Here is a 15687-nt window from a genome sequence, read left to right as displayed (position 1 = left end):
AACTTAGGCATTGTGGCTCCAGAATCCATGTTCTCAATTACACCGACACAGAGCCATGCACAGCCATCAAATGGGTGAGGAGAGTATGTTAGTCTGGGTACTACCTGGAGACAGAGTCATACAGCGATTTAAACAGGGGAAGTTTAGTATAATTATTAAACAATGATAAAAGAATAATTACTGAATATTTTAAAAATACATAAATTCTATATGATACCCCAAGGCTGAGGGAGACTGTGCAAGAAAGGACAGACTTGGGCTGGGGCCCCTCTCCAAGGCTGGAATTCAAACTCACTGAAAAAGATATGGTTGCAACCCATTGGATGGCAAACATATTTGCTGGTTTTCCTCACCAGACCTGGTCTTTGGTGGCTGGGCCAGCTAGAAGCAGCCCTCTGGAACGTATGTGGGGGCACCCCTGGTTGCGGGGTACATACACATGTTAAGGGAATGGGGGTACTGGTGTGGCAGAAGGCCTGGGACTTGCAGGATCTTTGTCGAGACAGCCACAAGCAGATGATCATGAGGCCAGCTCAGGGCTATGAAGGTGCTGAGGGACCACACAGTCTGGGCACCTGGCTGGGCAGAGCATCACTGGCTACCCCACTCCCGACCACGGATGCCATGCAGCAGCCAGAAAGAGTGGGCGAGCCCCCCGCTCCTGCAGTGTCCTTCCAGCACGCTCTATGAGAAAGCTCAAGGTCGTGCTTACTGTAGAAATGGGAGAAATGCTTAAAACATTCACATCCATTGTCACAGAACATGTATGGAGACAAGAAGTAACACACTAGTAAGTGGCACCGGGGGGAGCTCTAAGCTGATCATGACGCTACTTTGTAATGTGCCTGATCCTGTCTTCCCAAGGACCTTTCACTTGGTGAGGAACCCAGATCTTGTGCTGGCAGCATCTATGACCAAGACAAGAAACGATGTCTGTGGCTATCCAGTGGTTGTTCAGGTAAGGCATACATAGGCTAAAGAGTCGTCATAGCCCTTTATTTAGTTAAATGCAAGCAAAGCCCCATGCCTCCTTATTGTGGAAAAAGAAACTGGATGTCATAGAACTCTTATCTTGAATGCCACGGCTAAAATATTTACAATAGTCTGCTTAGATTTCAAAGTGAGCATGTTCCTGTAGCTCTTAATTTAGCTTAAGCCAACAGATGGTGGTTGTGGGCTTGCTGCATGTCAGAAGCTATGCTTGTTACTTAAATCGGTTCCTATGGCAAGCATGAACAATTGTCCCACTAGCGTTCACGCAGCTCACAGTGTCAGTGGTGGGCGCAGTCTATGGATGGCTGCAGATGCACCGCGTGTTTTCGGTTCAGTGATCAGAACCTATGCAAAGCCCCTTTTGCCTGGCAACTGGAGGCAAAGAACATGGTCAGAGGGGTCTTCCTAAAGGATGTGAAGCCAACAGTATGAGTTCTAAGACACACATAGTCATTTGAAATACACCTTTTACATACCTTTGCAATGCTTACAACAGCCAAACAATTTTTGGAGACTCCAAACAAGTCTGCCTTCATTTGAGTTTTAGGCAAACACCTGAGAGCTCTTTTTTCATGTTTGTCTGTCATCCTTACTTACCTATAACCAAAGACACTCCTAATTGTATACGTGTTTATGTGTTTTTTTTTCTTGTTAGGAAGAGAGAAAGTTTAAGAACATCCCTGCTTTGTAGTTACTTTCTGTATCCTCTGCCATATTTACCATCTTTTTGTGGAACAGAATATATTGTCTCCAAGGAACATTTGTTTTATTCCATGTTTTTAATAGCAATGAGGCAACTTGCTTAGCAGGTCCTGAAGCCAAAATTGGGACATAGCAATCTGGACAAATATCAAAGCTTAATTAAGTCTTCTATCCTGATGATAAATATGGGCTTAAAATTTGTTCTAGGAGACACAATATATATAGCATCACATTCTTCCCTGTCAGGTGCCTCGTTGGCAGCGAGATAAAAACCTCATGCAGATGCAAATTTAGTACCTTAATCAGTTTCATAAAATTATAGATATGGATGTTTTCCCTTAAGGTTTCCACTTTATAAGAAATGAGTTTGGTCCCACAGTAATTTGTATTACCTTTCAAGACTTGTTGTTGTTGTTGTGGCTGGTATTTTATTTTTATTTCTTGAAGCAATCAGTTTGTGAGAAAATATTAAAGTTCATGCAAATTAATAAAAATGAGGCACGTTAGGTTAATGTTACTAGACCCCCTCCCTGTTCCTTGAAATATAGTCTTTGTTTTCATATCTCTGAGGGATGCGCCATTGTCTGACCTATTAAATCAATTCTTAAGGCTCATTTATTTTCCTCTTTACTATCAATCTCTCCTGGTAAAGTAAGTGTTATCCATTATAAAGTTCCTTCAGGTGTCATGATAGGTTTAGTTGGAACCAATCTACTGGTTTAAAGTCTCTGAAACGGAAATTACGTATTTCTTTGCTTAAGCTTGAGCCAAGTTATATAAGTTGAATAAATATGCTGTTTCTATTACATATAAAACTGAATGTGTTCACATTTTTTAAAAACCTCCTTGATAACCACTAAAATGTAAGTTAAAATATCAACAAAGTATTACTTTTCATTTACTAAATTGATGATGTTTTGGCAAGAGTATGAGGAAAAGAGGCCATTTCATATACTATTGGTAGAAGTGTAAATTAAATTACCTTTCTAGAAAGTATGTGGATATAATAAAGCTTTATATGATATATCACAATATTTTAAATGATTGTTTTTTCAAATCCACAATTGTACTTGGGGAGTTTATTATAAAGAACTTATAGATATATATAAAGATTTATCTGTATAATTCTTCATTGCTTTTTTGTTTATAGTAAGGACAATTTGAGAATTTACATTTTAATTTTGGGAGAGTGGTAAAATAAACTATCTGTAGGATCAAATAGTATATATGCTTAAAAATGTTCAAAAAAGATCCAAGGAATATTGTTAAGTCAAAACAAAAACAAAAACCCCAAACCTAGTGCAGTTACCAAATTTACATATCTTAGGACCCAAATTTACATATCTTATGGGCCATATCTTATGACCCTATGGCTGTTATAACCAAATCATAAGCTCTCCCATTTGACTCCAGATTTTGTCTGTCTCTTTTTTAAAGAAATATAATCCCTACAACAATGGGGCTTCCAACCAAAAGTGGAATTACGTTGAACCTACGAAAGCTTTTATGGCCTTTCATAGCACTGCACTGGATAAGGAAATCACAGCAGCGAATCATGCTGGGATTTGTACATCCTCTGTGTTTAGAGAAGACATTGATCAAGCAGTAAGTGGTTCCTTCCTACTGAGGATAAAAGAAAAATTTTTAAATGGGGTAATTTGATAAAGCAAGAAATTGTTTTGTATAAAACGCTGATTTGTGAATGAAATAACATAGACTCTGGGGTTCTGTTTAGGAAAGAATGAGGCAGTATTGATATTACTCTCTACTTGCATTGTTTCCATGGCTCCCCATCACCAGCACCATCTTTGGTTCATCATCAGTTCACCAGAACACGCATGAGGGAGGATGGTCACCCATCACCTTCCCACAGGTGTGCCTGCCACTCTAGCAGTCACTCCACTCCAGAAAGCATGCTAACATGCAGATGGGCATAAGTGACTTCAGCTAAATTAAATTATACTATGCATAGGCCTAAGCATAAATATGTTCTTAATTGGTAAAGAAAATAATTTCTCAAGTTTGGCCCTTTCATTTTTTTATTAGTGAAGAATCACTTGCTTCATACTTTGCAAATACCTGAGATACTGACCCATAGTGACCCATAGTGGGTCACTATGCAGTTGTTGATGACCATACTTGATACCTCATAAAGTCCCTTTTAGACCCTCCAAGACCCTCTTTACTCAGCTCTTAAGAGTCTCTAAACTGCTGCTACTTCTTCACTCATCATTCGCTAGCTCTTCTCAGTAAGAGATGTCTAAATGTACCGTGCTGTTTTGCATCTCTTGGTTTGGACTGTGCTAGCTATATCCTGTGCTGCGTTCTACTCTGTCTGTGAACTCACACATTTTAGCAAATGCAATGTCAGACTAGTGAGGTTATCTTAAATCAAATCAGGTGGAAAAGGCTCCCACTACCCACAGGTTGACCATTTGAAGCACCAACATGCTAATGAGTTCAGTGTATTAACATATATCAGATATGTTTAAATCCATATGTTCATACTGACATTAAACATCAGCAACAATAATTCATTGATCACAATTAAGTGAGGCTGTAAAACCAATTCATTAGCAAAGTGGGAAATAAAAAAATTCAAGTATTTATTTCTTTTTCTTTATGAACTGTACCTCAGGCTTATGAACTATTAGAGGAGAAGGTTTTACTTTATAGAAATATCCCAGTCAATAAGTGAATCGGCACACAATTCATCACGAACCTTATGCTTTTCTATCTAAATGATTCTTCATGTAATATTCATTCAATTCCATCTAAGAGTGGATATTTAAGTTTCAGCCTTCCAGTAACTTATAGACAAATGGAAATCAGCTGTGCATATAGAGAAAGCATAGTGAAATTTGAGAATTACATCTTTGAAAGTGTCATCTAAATGTTGGCTTTGAATTGAGGTAGATCTATGTACTTAAAGTGAGTAGTTGAACCAAATGGAGAAGTCAAAACAGCCATGAATTTGGAACCAGAAGTCACAGTTTTATGTTTCAGTTCTGCCATGTCCTACTTGGGTATTCTCGGGTGAAAACTTAATACTATGCAGCAGAATGAAAGAAGGAGCTCCTACCTTTTGTGAAAGCATAGATACAAGTGGAGAGTATTATGCTAAGTGAAATAAGCCAGGTGGCAAAAGACAAATACCACATGATTTCACCTATAAGAGGAACCTAATGAACAAAACAAACAATGAGCAAAATGGGACCAGAGACATGGAAACAAGAAACAGACTGACAGTGACCAGAGAGGAGTGGGGAGGGGAATAAAGAGGGAAAAAAGAGGAAGGGTCTAATCAATCAACAGGTATAAATGACCCATGGATATGGACAACAGGGTGGGGATTGGTGAGGGTAGGAACTATGGGGGTGGGGTGGGAGGGGCAAGGGAGTACAACAGGGGAAAATTGGGGCAACTATAACAGAACAACAGTAACAAAACTTCCCTCTCTGAACTTTTGTTTTCTCTTATGTAAATTGAGAATGTTGATATTAACTCTGACTGTACTTAACTTTTAGCCTTGTGAAGATCAAAGCTGATTAGAGAGTCTGTGTGAAAGTTCTTTAAACTTTTATTATGAGAATTTCCATACATATTCAAAAGTAGAGAGGCTTACACAATGAATTTGCATATACCTATTATAAAAATTCAACTATTATTAAGGTTTGGAAACATTTACAACCCCCCAGATGTGATACCATTTCACCTCAAACTTAAGCGTGCATCTCTGAAATATTTGAACATTTCCTTACCCAAGCATTCTGCCATTATCATATCTAACAGAATTAACAATAATTTTTCACATGCTCTGTTCTTAACTACATTCACAGGATCTCCTAAAAAATTCTTCTTGAAGAATTAGTCCCCACAGAACAAAAAATTCTTCTTCCTGAAGAATTTTTTGGTTGGCTGGTTTGAGAAGGCCCCAGTGTGACATTTAGTTGCATAACCTGGGTCCTTTGTTCTATAGAATGAATCTATTTGGATTTCTCTCTTTGCTTTTTGTGGCATCTTTTAACCTGTCTTCTTAAGCTCTATACTTCCTTCCTGTAAAAGAAACTTAGTGCTAAAATTGTAATTTGATTTATGTTCAGCTTTTTTTACAAGAATCTTTGCACATTTTTTCATAATTTATCACTTATGTAGCCATACAGTGTCTAGATTTCCGTTTTTTAGTGATAATAGTTATCAGTGGGTTCAGGTAATTATACCCTAACCCCACATTTTAAAAAATTTCTTAGGTACTTTCTTGTAGGGTCTGTCACTCTTTGGTGATCTTTGCCTAAATAAATTATTTCATTAGGAGTTTCAAAAGGGCCAATTCTGCCTAACTCTATAGTTTTCCCCTGCATTTATTAACTAAACTTGTGATGTAAGGAACTTGACTTTTCAGTGAGGTATTCGAGTACCCAAAAATATGGTTAGTAAGGGAAGGCAGGATAAATGCTTGATTTGTTCTATCGATCTCACCTATTGTGGTATAACTAATCACCTAAAAACTTAGTGGCTTAAGCCAACAACCATTTTTTTGCTCTGTGGGTCAGCAATTTGGGGCTGGACTCAAGTGGGCTGTTCTGCTGGTCACTGATGCAGTGGTACTCATTGGTGACGCTTGAGCAGTTTGGTGGTTCTGTGGGGACTGATGGATAGAGATGTCTTCACTCGCATCTGGTGCTAGGCAGGCTGTTAGCTGGGGGGCTTGTTTCTCATCAAAGCTTCTTGAGCAGGTTAGCTTAAGTATGTTCACACTGACCTGTCATGGTTCCAATTGAAGCCAAAAGATAACACACTTCATTGGCAAGCACTTCTTAGGCATCCGTTTATAATCACATTTGCTAATGCCACAGTGGCCCAGGCAAGTCACATGACCTTGACCAGATTCAAGGAAAGGAGAAAGAAACTCTACTTCTGGATTGGAAGAGCAGCAAAGTTACATTTGAGAAGGGCGTGCAAAAAAGTATGAGATAGTTTTACTGTGTCCATCTTTCAAATAAATTGCCACATTTTCTAGTGGCCAAATTGCAGTTACAAATTTGTGCTTATTTACTTTCAGAGGGCTCCAGTAAGTTGTGGTTTTGTTGTTTGCTAGGGTTTTTTGTTGTCTTTACTTGTATCTTTAGCATCATTATGAACTCATAGGATTTGTACATGTTCAAACACTCCATATGTTTTGGTTATCATTCTTTTTGTTGCTTCCAAATTGTCCCACTTTGGGCCAGTGGAGGCCCTTCATGTTGGTGCCTCTGTAGTTTTGACATGATTCCTTTACTTTCAGATAGCTACTTTTCTTTCTGGGTACCACATGACATCCCTCGCTTATTTTTGTATATTTTTTGCTGCAAATATGGAAGTACCTGTTCCACCAAGAACCCCTGATTCTGGGCAACAGTTACATGCATAATGTTCAATTGTTATTGTCTCTGTGCTGTTTTAGTCAGCAGAGTTTGGAAATATATTTGTTTCTATACACACACATAAACACACACACACTAGGTCTGTCCAGAAGTTATCCAGCCGTATACAATGAAAATAGAAACACTTATTGAAGAAAATACAAGATACAAGAAACATTGTACGTAGGACAATGATGCCTCAGTCCCCCTCAAAGTAGGCACCTTGGGACCTCACACAGTTCTCCCAGTTGCCATCAGCTGCCCCATCATACTTTCCTGAATCTCATCAATGGTCTGAAATCTGTACCCTTTCAAAGGTGATTTTAGTTTTGGGAAAATCTAGAAGTTGCAGGGTGCCAAGTCTGGGCTGTATGGGGGCTGAGTCACCTGGGCAATTTGATGTTTTGCTAAAAAAACTCTGCATGAGACATGATGCCTGAGCAAGGTATGTTGTGATGAAGCTGCCAATCACCAGTTGTCCATAGTTGTGGCCTTCTGAATCTTCCAAATAGTTTCTGCAGAGAAATGTTCAAGCTTAATGCAAAATTTGTTGATCTACTTGCTCAGTCATTTTGAATACAAAGGCCACACAGTACACATACTCACTCAAAGGCATCTAGTGCCCCCACTGACTGGTACTAGGAAGTTGTCATTGTTCACACATGTGTATTCCAGTCCCCTGTCCTTGGCTGCCAGGTTACATCGATGTCATGAAAACTGTTCTTGTTACATTAACAATGTCTGGAGTTTTTCTGGACAGACATATGTTATATACACACATACATATATACACACGTCCATGTGTGTATATATAAAATTATTAGGGAGCAAAATAATGCATTCATGTTGAGATTTATAATTAGTATCTTGGGATTATAAAAATGCTTTATTTGCCTTGTAAAGCACTGTACAAAAAGGTTATTGTAATTTAGATGTGCCTAGGTAAAAGCACCTTTGCCCCTCTTTTTAGGGATACTGTTATCTCTCACCTGCTGGAAAGAAAAAGATTATGCTGTGCTTGGCATGTGGACGATCCATGAGAACAGAGAAGGGGCTGAAACCGGTACCTCCAGGAATGCCCTTCCTCTGTGCCTCGGGCTCTGAGACCCAGAAGCCCTTCTCTCGAGGGCCTTTCGAGGCCATCAGTGTGGCCGAGGTGCGTAATGATCTGAGCTCTGCTGATACCTACGTGGCATCACTTTGGAAACTTTGATGCATTCATTATCTGCCTTGCACTCAAGTTCATCTCCACTCATCCGATTCATCTTCCTCTGATGCACCTTTACCGTTTCACCTGCATTGATTTCCTTTTTCCCATTGTAACTTAAAACACATTGTCTATTAATAGTTCGATACATTCTTTGAAGTTAATTGGGCACTTCTGCGGCTTTAATCATCTACTGACACCTTCCACTGCTCTCTGTGTGGCTTTTAGACAAGGAAGTAATTGCAGATCTTTACTTAGAGAGCAGCTTCTCTGCTTATTTCCATGGGATAAACTCCTCGTTACTAGTATGGAGCATTTCGGGGGAAATTTGACATGTTGATACCAATGACTTCAGGTTGGTGCCTGAATTCACGCATTCATATCTAATATTATTTATACCTTATGGAGAAAAGAAATATCTACCACCTTCCTGTGATCTTAATTTACAATGGCACCATTTAAAAAATCCCGTCTTTCAAGTTTAGAAGGGAGAAGAGCTCAGGGGACCTTACACAGCTATATAAAAAGGGGTGATCCCTAAGAGTAAGAGGTGAGCAACTTTCCGCCCTGCCCTGGTCTGCCTAGCAGGGCTTTCCCACTGCATTCCTGGACCACTCTGCCTGGCCCCTCAACCTGAGACACACTGCAGGGGAGGGGGGCAGCAACAATCACAGTAAACACCAACTGAAACAACAACTCCGAAGGAGAAAAGAAGTCAGTCCTCTGGGCAAGTCTGAGGCGTTTGCCTTTGCTCCTGTGATGGTGGGGTGGTGCTTAGGAGGTTGCTGCGGGCTGTTTGGAAAGAATTCCCCACGTCCCAGCCCCTCCGACGGAGCTTTTCCCATAGGGCGGCATCCTGTGCAGGGCTGGAAAGGGAAAGGTGAGGTGTGGTGCTTACCACAACCATTACCACGTGGTTAGGGCTACACGCCTCCCCTCCTCATCCATCACTATCTGCCCCCAGAACAGGGCATCATCCTCAGGTTAAAGACGAGAGAGTGTCTGCACTGCTGTTGTCTCTCCAGCCCAGGCTCTCTCTGGCCCTGGCTTCCTTCCTCATCTCTGTCACAGGCGAAGGCAAAGTAGAGAACAGAAGGCCAGAAACGCACCCCGGGGCCTGAATTCTCCCAGAGGTTCCATGACAGGCTCGGAAGGGAACTGAGTTCAGACCCAGTGTCCTTCCCACTATGGCACCCAATACCTATGGCACGTGAAGCGGCATATGCACAGGTGATGTGCGCGTGGGCACATACTTATCAAATCGAGAGATGGAAACATACCAGAATAACAAAACTGGGGGGAAAAAGCTTGAGTAGACCAATTTTTTTTTTTAATCAGGCTGATTTATCTTCTCACGAGGCCGAGAAAACTCTGAGTTATTATGAAGAACGTCTATTGTCTTTACGGATGAAGACCTGCACCAAAGGTGTGTCTCGTAGTGGTGCAGCAGCTACGCACCAGAAGGCAGTGAAAATAATTGCATACAAAAATGGAGATGGATATCGGAACGGGAAGCTAATTGTGGCTGAAACGTTCCCCCTGGTAAGTCACTGTCACTGAGATGTGTCTTGCCTTCTTAGAGGTAGTGAGGATGGTGAGTCTTGTGACAAGGCTGGGAGCGGTGGGATTGAGTGATAAGTGTCCCTGGCTGGTGTCACCAGGTTACGCTGGTAAAAATCAAAGTCTCTGTTTTCTTAAATGCATTCTTTTTTATTGCATTTCTGTGGCTATGGTCTTAGGAAAATGAGAAATTGGAATATGGTTATTAAATGGGCTTCAGAGCAAAGATACATAAAAGCAAGGGGAGAACAGAGGTACCTACCAGATTTTCTTCACTCTTGTGATAGCATGCCTTTTTGGCCTTCCTTCCCACTCTGGCTTCAAGTGGTATGTCCTCTGAATACCTTAGGAGATGCCAGCTCATCCCCTCACTTATCACTGGCGGATCTGAGCCATGATTTGCTGTCTGCCCTAGAGGCCGTTCCCTGTAGTCACGGTAACTGCAGAGAGCCCCAGAGGCCAGCCCAGCATCGTCCTTCTGTTCTTTGGCATTTATCTTGTCAATACCCTTAATGATATTAATTTACAAGCAACATTATATATGATATGCAGTTGTCCTGGAGACTGCCTTACGAACATATATGTGTTAACTCGCCTCTCTGGTTGAATACAAATGGATTTCTAATATTAAGATATTGTTGTTCAATGGAAGAAGCAAAGTACAAAAGTTAGCAACTCCAAGATCCATGCTAGGATCTGCAGCCTGCTTTTGTGATGTTTGGCAAAATTATTCTTTTAGCCTGTTTGCCCATCTGCAACATGGCAATGGTAACATGTGCCAGCTTTTGATTTTCAAATCAGCTACTCATTTATTTTAAAGCAGTTTATCAAGATGATTACAACTATTTTATACCTTATGAAGCAACGAAATTGAAAGTGGGTTTCTGGGTTGAACATTTTTTAAGAAAATCCTCTGATGATAAAATGTATGAATGCACATCCGCTACTGTTTTAAATGTTTGGAGCTGAGACTTTTCACAGCTGAAATGGACTCACGTTGTGAGATTAGGTAGAACAATCTAATATCAACAGTTGTCTCTAATCAAACATCAAATGGGCGGTTATTCAGCTTTCTATTTTCTCAAAGTAAAGGGTATTCTCGGATTCCTAAAATAACAAGCTCTTCATTTTTTTTTTAGTATATTTTATTGATTATGCCATTACAGTTGTCCCATTCCCCCCTGCATTCTCCTCCACCCTGCACACCCCCTCCCATCCACATTCCCCCCTTTAGTTCACGTACATATGTCATAAGTTCTCTAGCTTCTACATTTCCCACACTACTCTTGCCCTCCCCCTGTCTATTTTCTCCCCATCATCTATGCTGCTTATTCTCTGTACCTTCTCCCCCGCCCCCAACTCCCCTGTTGCTAACCCTCCATGTGATCTCCATTTCGGTGGCTCCGCTCTTTATGATTCTCCCCAGTGCCATCACTTCTTCCCCTCAGCTCCTTACAGTCTGTGTTATTTAGCTCCTCACAGAGTGCACAGAGCAACTTGGCCTTGCCCGAGCAGCCTCCAAAGTATACACCAAAGATGGAACCTCAGTCCTTTCCTTGCAAGATCTGGTTTTGTGGGCTCTCGATGAATCTCTTATCCACAGAGACTCCAAGGAACAAAAAGAGGTAGCCCCTGTTGGAACAAAGGAAACAACTATGAAAAATATGGAAGGTTGGTTATATTCTACAATATTTAGCTGATTCTGCTTATGTCTGGTCATAATAAAGTTAAATGTGATTCACCCAGTCACCTCTTCTAACATTACAAAATCACAGGAAGATGCTCTCGTATGAGATTCCTATATTGTTTTTACTTTGTAGAATCACACAAAAAATTTAAAAATAATATCAAACTGGTTTCTGCACCAAAACAACGAGTAAGTTATCTGGAATTTGTAAAAGATGTTTGACAGCCTGGCTACTTTATGCAACTTGAGCAGATTTTGTTCTTAATTTAGAACCCAAACCAACTGGAGACCACTTAAGAAAGCGGGGCTGGATCAGTACGAATCGCCTCCTAGTATTAGGTGGGGTGCCCATACCTCCTGCCTCCCGGGCCCCCTTGCTTGCCCCTGCCCATCTCCACTGCTCCTATAAACTCCCAGAAACTCCAACAAATGTTTCTGAATTGCAGCTCCTAGCACATTGTATTATAATTATCTTTATAATAATTATAAAGATAATTATTTACATCTGTTTACATCTTTGCGTGTCTCATCAGACTACATACAACTTGAGGTCAGGGACTGTGTCCCCAGTAAGAGTTTGCTAAATGAAAAAGCATCTTGCTAACAGGGATTCTGCAGAGTCATCTCGGTTTCCTGCTGTTGTTGTATTGGCAGGCATGGTTCAGAGGTTGAGAAGTTGGGTTTTGGAGCCAGAACATCAGGGTTCCTGTCTTAGCAATCAGTTGCTAGAGGAATGGTCTTGGGCAAGTTGCTTAACCTCTCTTTTCTTCAGTTTCCCCATTTTTAAAATTAGGGCACTAACAGTCACTTATTCCATGGAATTTTTATGAGGATCAAATAAATATTCATATGAATAAATACTCACTTGGTCCTCATAAATATGACTATGTAATCATAAAAGTATATAGATATGAATATGTGTGTATAAATCTCTCTCTCTCATTTACCACTTAGAACAGTGCCTGGTTGATGTTTACCAAATAGTCAGTGAATATTAGGTATCATTATTGCATGTAGGGTTGAGTAGGAAAAACCCACCCTTCTTCCTGTGTGTTTCTCCATTATTCTCACCTTTTTCTCACACTCACAACCAGGTGATTTTTTTCCCACACCAAGCAATTTTGTGGCACATGCTGGGTGTTCTATAATTTAACTAAATTCTGACACAGTTTACCTGGAGACAGCATCAGACCCCACGGGGTTAAGGGCCCAGTTCCACAGGACGGTTCCCTCCTCACTTCCGATGCCAACTGCACGTGGTCACCTGTGTGCTACAGACGGGTTGGCTATAGATAGAAGTTTCCACAAGTCCCTCCTTGGGTTCAACTAATTGCTAAAACAACTCATGGGAATGAGAAAACAATTTACTCGTTGGTCACTGGTTTGTTATGATAGCATATGATGAGGACTGCAGACAAACCTTCGGATGGAAGGGATGCATAGTGCAAGGTATGTGGGAAGGAGTGTAGGGTGCCCATGGTCTTCCCAAGCCCTCCACTGTCCTGGAACCTTCACGTGTCCGCCAACTCAGAAGGTCTTCCAACCCTGTACTTCTGGGATTCTTATGCAGACTTTGTGATGTGGGCATGATCGAACATGAACTCCATTTCTAGCCTTTGTCCCCTCTCTGTGGAATGGGGGATAGGGTTGAAAATTTCAAGCTTTTAATCATGCCTTGGTCTTTCTGGTGACCAGCTCATCCAGGAGCCCACCAAGAGTCATCTCACAACAAAAGACACTCCTATCACCCAGGAAATTCCAAAGGATTCTGGAGCTGTGGCAGGACCCAGGGTCAGAGACCTAGATGCCCCTTAGTGCTCTTATCACTTAGGAAACAAGAAGAATTTTAGGAGGTCTGTGCCAGGAACTAAGGGTAGAGACCACTATGCTGCATGAGTGTATTTTCTGTTCTTTCACAGTGATTTTTTTTTTCTGATGAGTTTTTTAAAATAATTATGTAAACAGCCCTGGCTGGTGTGGCTTAATGGATTGAGCACCAGCCTGTGAACCAAAAGGTCACTGGTTCAATTCCTAGTCAGGGCACCTTCCTGAGTTGTGGCCTAAGTCCCCAGTTTGAGGCACACAAGAAGCAACTGTTTCTCGCACAACGATGTTTCTCCCCCTCTCTTTGTCCAACTCTTCCCCTCTGCCTAAAAATAAATAAATAAAATTTTTTTTAAAATGCCAATCCTTTAAAAAATAATAATTATGTAAACATGTTTACATAAAGTTTTGCCTTTATTTGCCATATAGAATATTTTATTTCCAGGTCCTGGAAGATTGTGTTCTCAAACACTCTTTTTTTTTTACATTTTTATTTAAAACCTAGTTTTCATGCACTTCTTACCAAAAGGGTATGGCCATCCCTCCCTTTCTGCGGTATATTCCAAAGTTTATTCTTGATCAGGCAGATTCACTAGCAGCTGTCCCCTGTACTGAACAGTGAGCATGCCATCAGTTTGCATGGAGGAACTTTAAAGAAACAGGCACCTGTCAGAAAGAGCATCGTGCTGACCATGGAGACAGCAGTTAAAGGCATAGGCTGTGGAGGCACACGGGCTGGATTCGAATCCTGTCTCTGCTGCCCCCCAGCTGTGTGAGTAAATCTCAGTGACCTTTTCTGTAAAATAGGCCCGAGCCCTGCTCAGAGGATCATTTTGAATACTACATGAGATAACCTATGTAGACGTCTTGGTAAAATGCCCAGCATATCATAGATTCTCGGTTTATGTTCATTTCCGTGGTAGGGCACTGTTTGTGGTATCACAAATAGCTCCTTCACAAAGACCTGAATCGTTCTGCCAGCTCTCAGGATCAGGAGAGGTGTACCTCTGAAGAATCGCTCTCTCTGTGTGGGCTATGTGAATCTTGAGATTGTGTTTTCCTCTTTGCTTTGGCCACTAGGACACTCAAAGCCCAAATTTGCTTGAGGAAAGCAAATAAAAACAGTGTGGTATTCATTCCCATTCAATAATAAATGTATTGTCTAGCACTTCTTGGATGCTTGCCCAATTAAACAGACCAAACACTAGTATAAGTGCTTTCTTTTCTCTTTTCTTTTTTTTTAAAGAATTTATTTATTTGTCTTTAGAAGGGAAGGAAAGGAGGGAGGGAGAGAAATATCAATGTATGGTTGCTTCTCGTGTGTCCCCTACTGGGAACTGACTGGGAATCAAACCAAGATCCTCTGGTTCCCAGGCCCGTGCTCAATCCACTGAGCTACACCAGCCAGGGCTCTTTTCTCTTTTCTTTAATCATCCCAACAGCAGAATGAAATAGTCAGTGTTCTTCATTTAGAAGATGAGAACATAGAGGCACATCATCTCTGACTTTAGTCTATTCCTATACTCCTCTTCCCCCTTCCTTGTTTTCTCAGTCTCTTTATATTATTCCTTTCAGAGTAGACATTTTAGTAAGCTATCTCAAATTTCCTCCAGAAGTAGGTGAAGTGTAAGGAGGGAATCAAAATGTGTATTTATAATCAGATTAAATTCTGTGGCTGCTATGAAGTTCTGATCCAATTTATGTATTGGAACCAGTTTTGGTTATTGCCTATTTAAATCAAGTCATTATGAAAAATGAAATATTTTGAATAAAGTTAACTTAGTAAGCAAATTTATTCAGTATTCATTGAACGATGGTAAATGTGTCATTTGTTTCCCAGAAAACCCAAGACTGAAGGTGAAAAACAGATTATTTCCAAAGTCTGTGACATCCGATAGTTTGGATGGTATAGATGAATCTTTTTTCACCCTCATTCACAGAAATCCCATTGCCATCTGGGTATCTTGCGGTGAACCATTTTTATCTCCAAGTGGTAAGTTTGTTGTTCTTGCTTTCTTTCAAATGAGTATATGAAGGGAGAGAGAAGCAAATGTATAAGAAAATGAATTAAATGTGGTTAATGTCAACATAACACCATAGTTATGCAAGTAACAGGCAGTCCATCAGTTAACATGTACACAAGGAGAACTATACTCCTACATTTGCACAACTGCCCATTTTTTTTCTTACTGCAATAGAGTAAGAATGTGGAAAAATGTCTAATTTACTTGATAAAGAGATCCTTGGTCTATAAAGACTGAGAATAATGGTGTACATTAGAAAATAACAAATGAGTTTAATTCACACTGAAG

The 15687-nt window shown here is 40.5% G+C and overlaps 1 protein-coding gene across 1 annotated transcript in view; it reads left to right on the top strand.

Moving 5' to 3' along the window:
- Positions 1 to 15687, top strand: part of DCDC1 (doublecortin domain containing 1) — a 380146-nt gene that overhangs the window by 343004 nt on the left and 21455 nt on the right. The window contains exons 27-32 of the mRNA XM_037040449.1: positions 865 to 958; positions 3133 to 3300; positions 8068 to 8253; positions 9643 to 9846; positions 11337 to 11535; positions 15216 to 15368. Coding sequence (XP_036896344.1) covers positions 865 to 958; positions 3133 to 3300; positions 8068 to 8253; positions 9643 to 9846; positions 11337 to 11535; positions 15216 to 15368 — 1004 coding nt within the window. The remainder of the gene's footprint in view (positions 1 to 864; positions 959 to 3132; positions 3301 to 8067; positions 8254 to 9642; positions 9847 to 11336; positions 11536 to 15215; positions 15369 to 15687) is intronic.

The sequence above is a fragment of the Sturnira hondurensis genome, unplaced genomic scaffold, assembly GCF_014824575.4.
Source record: "Sturnira hondurensis isolate 20B ecotype Veracruz unplaced genomic scaffold, ASM1482457v3 Scaffold0002638, whole genome shotgun sequence".
Lineage (NCBI taxonomy): Eukaryota > Metazoa > Chordata > Mammalia > Chiroptera > Phyllostomidae > Sturnira > Sturnira hondurensis.
Note: the sequence above shows the minus strand (reverse complement) of the source record. Positions and strands in the feature narration are given on the sequence as shown.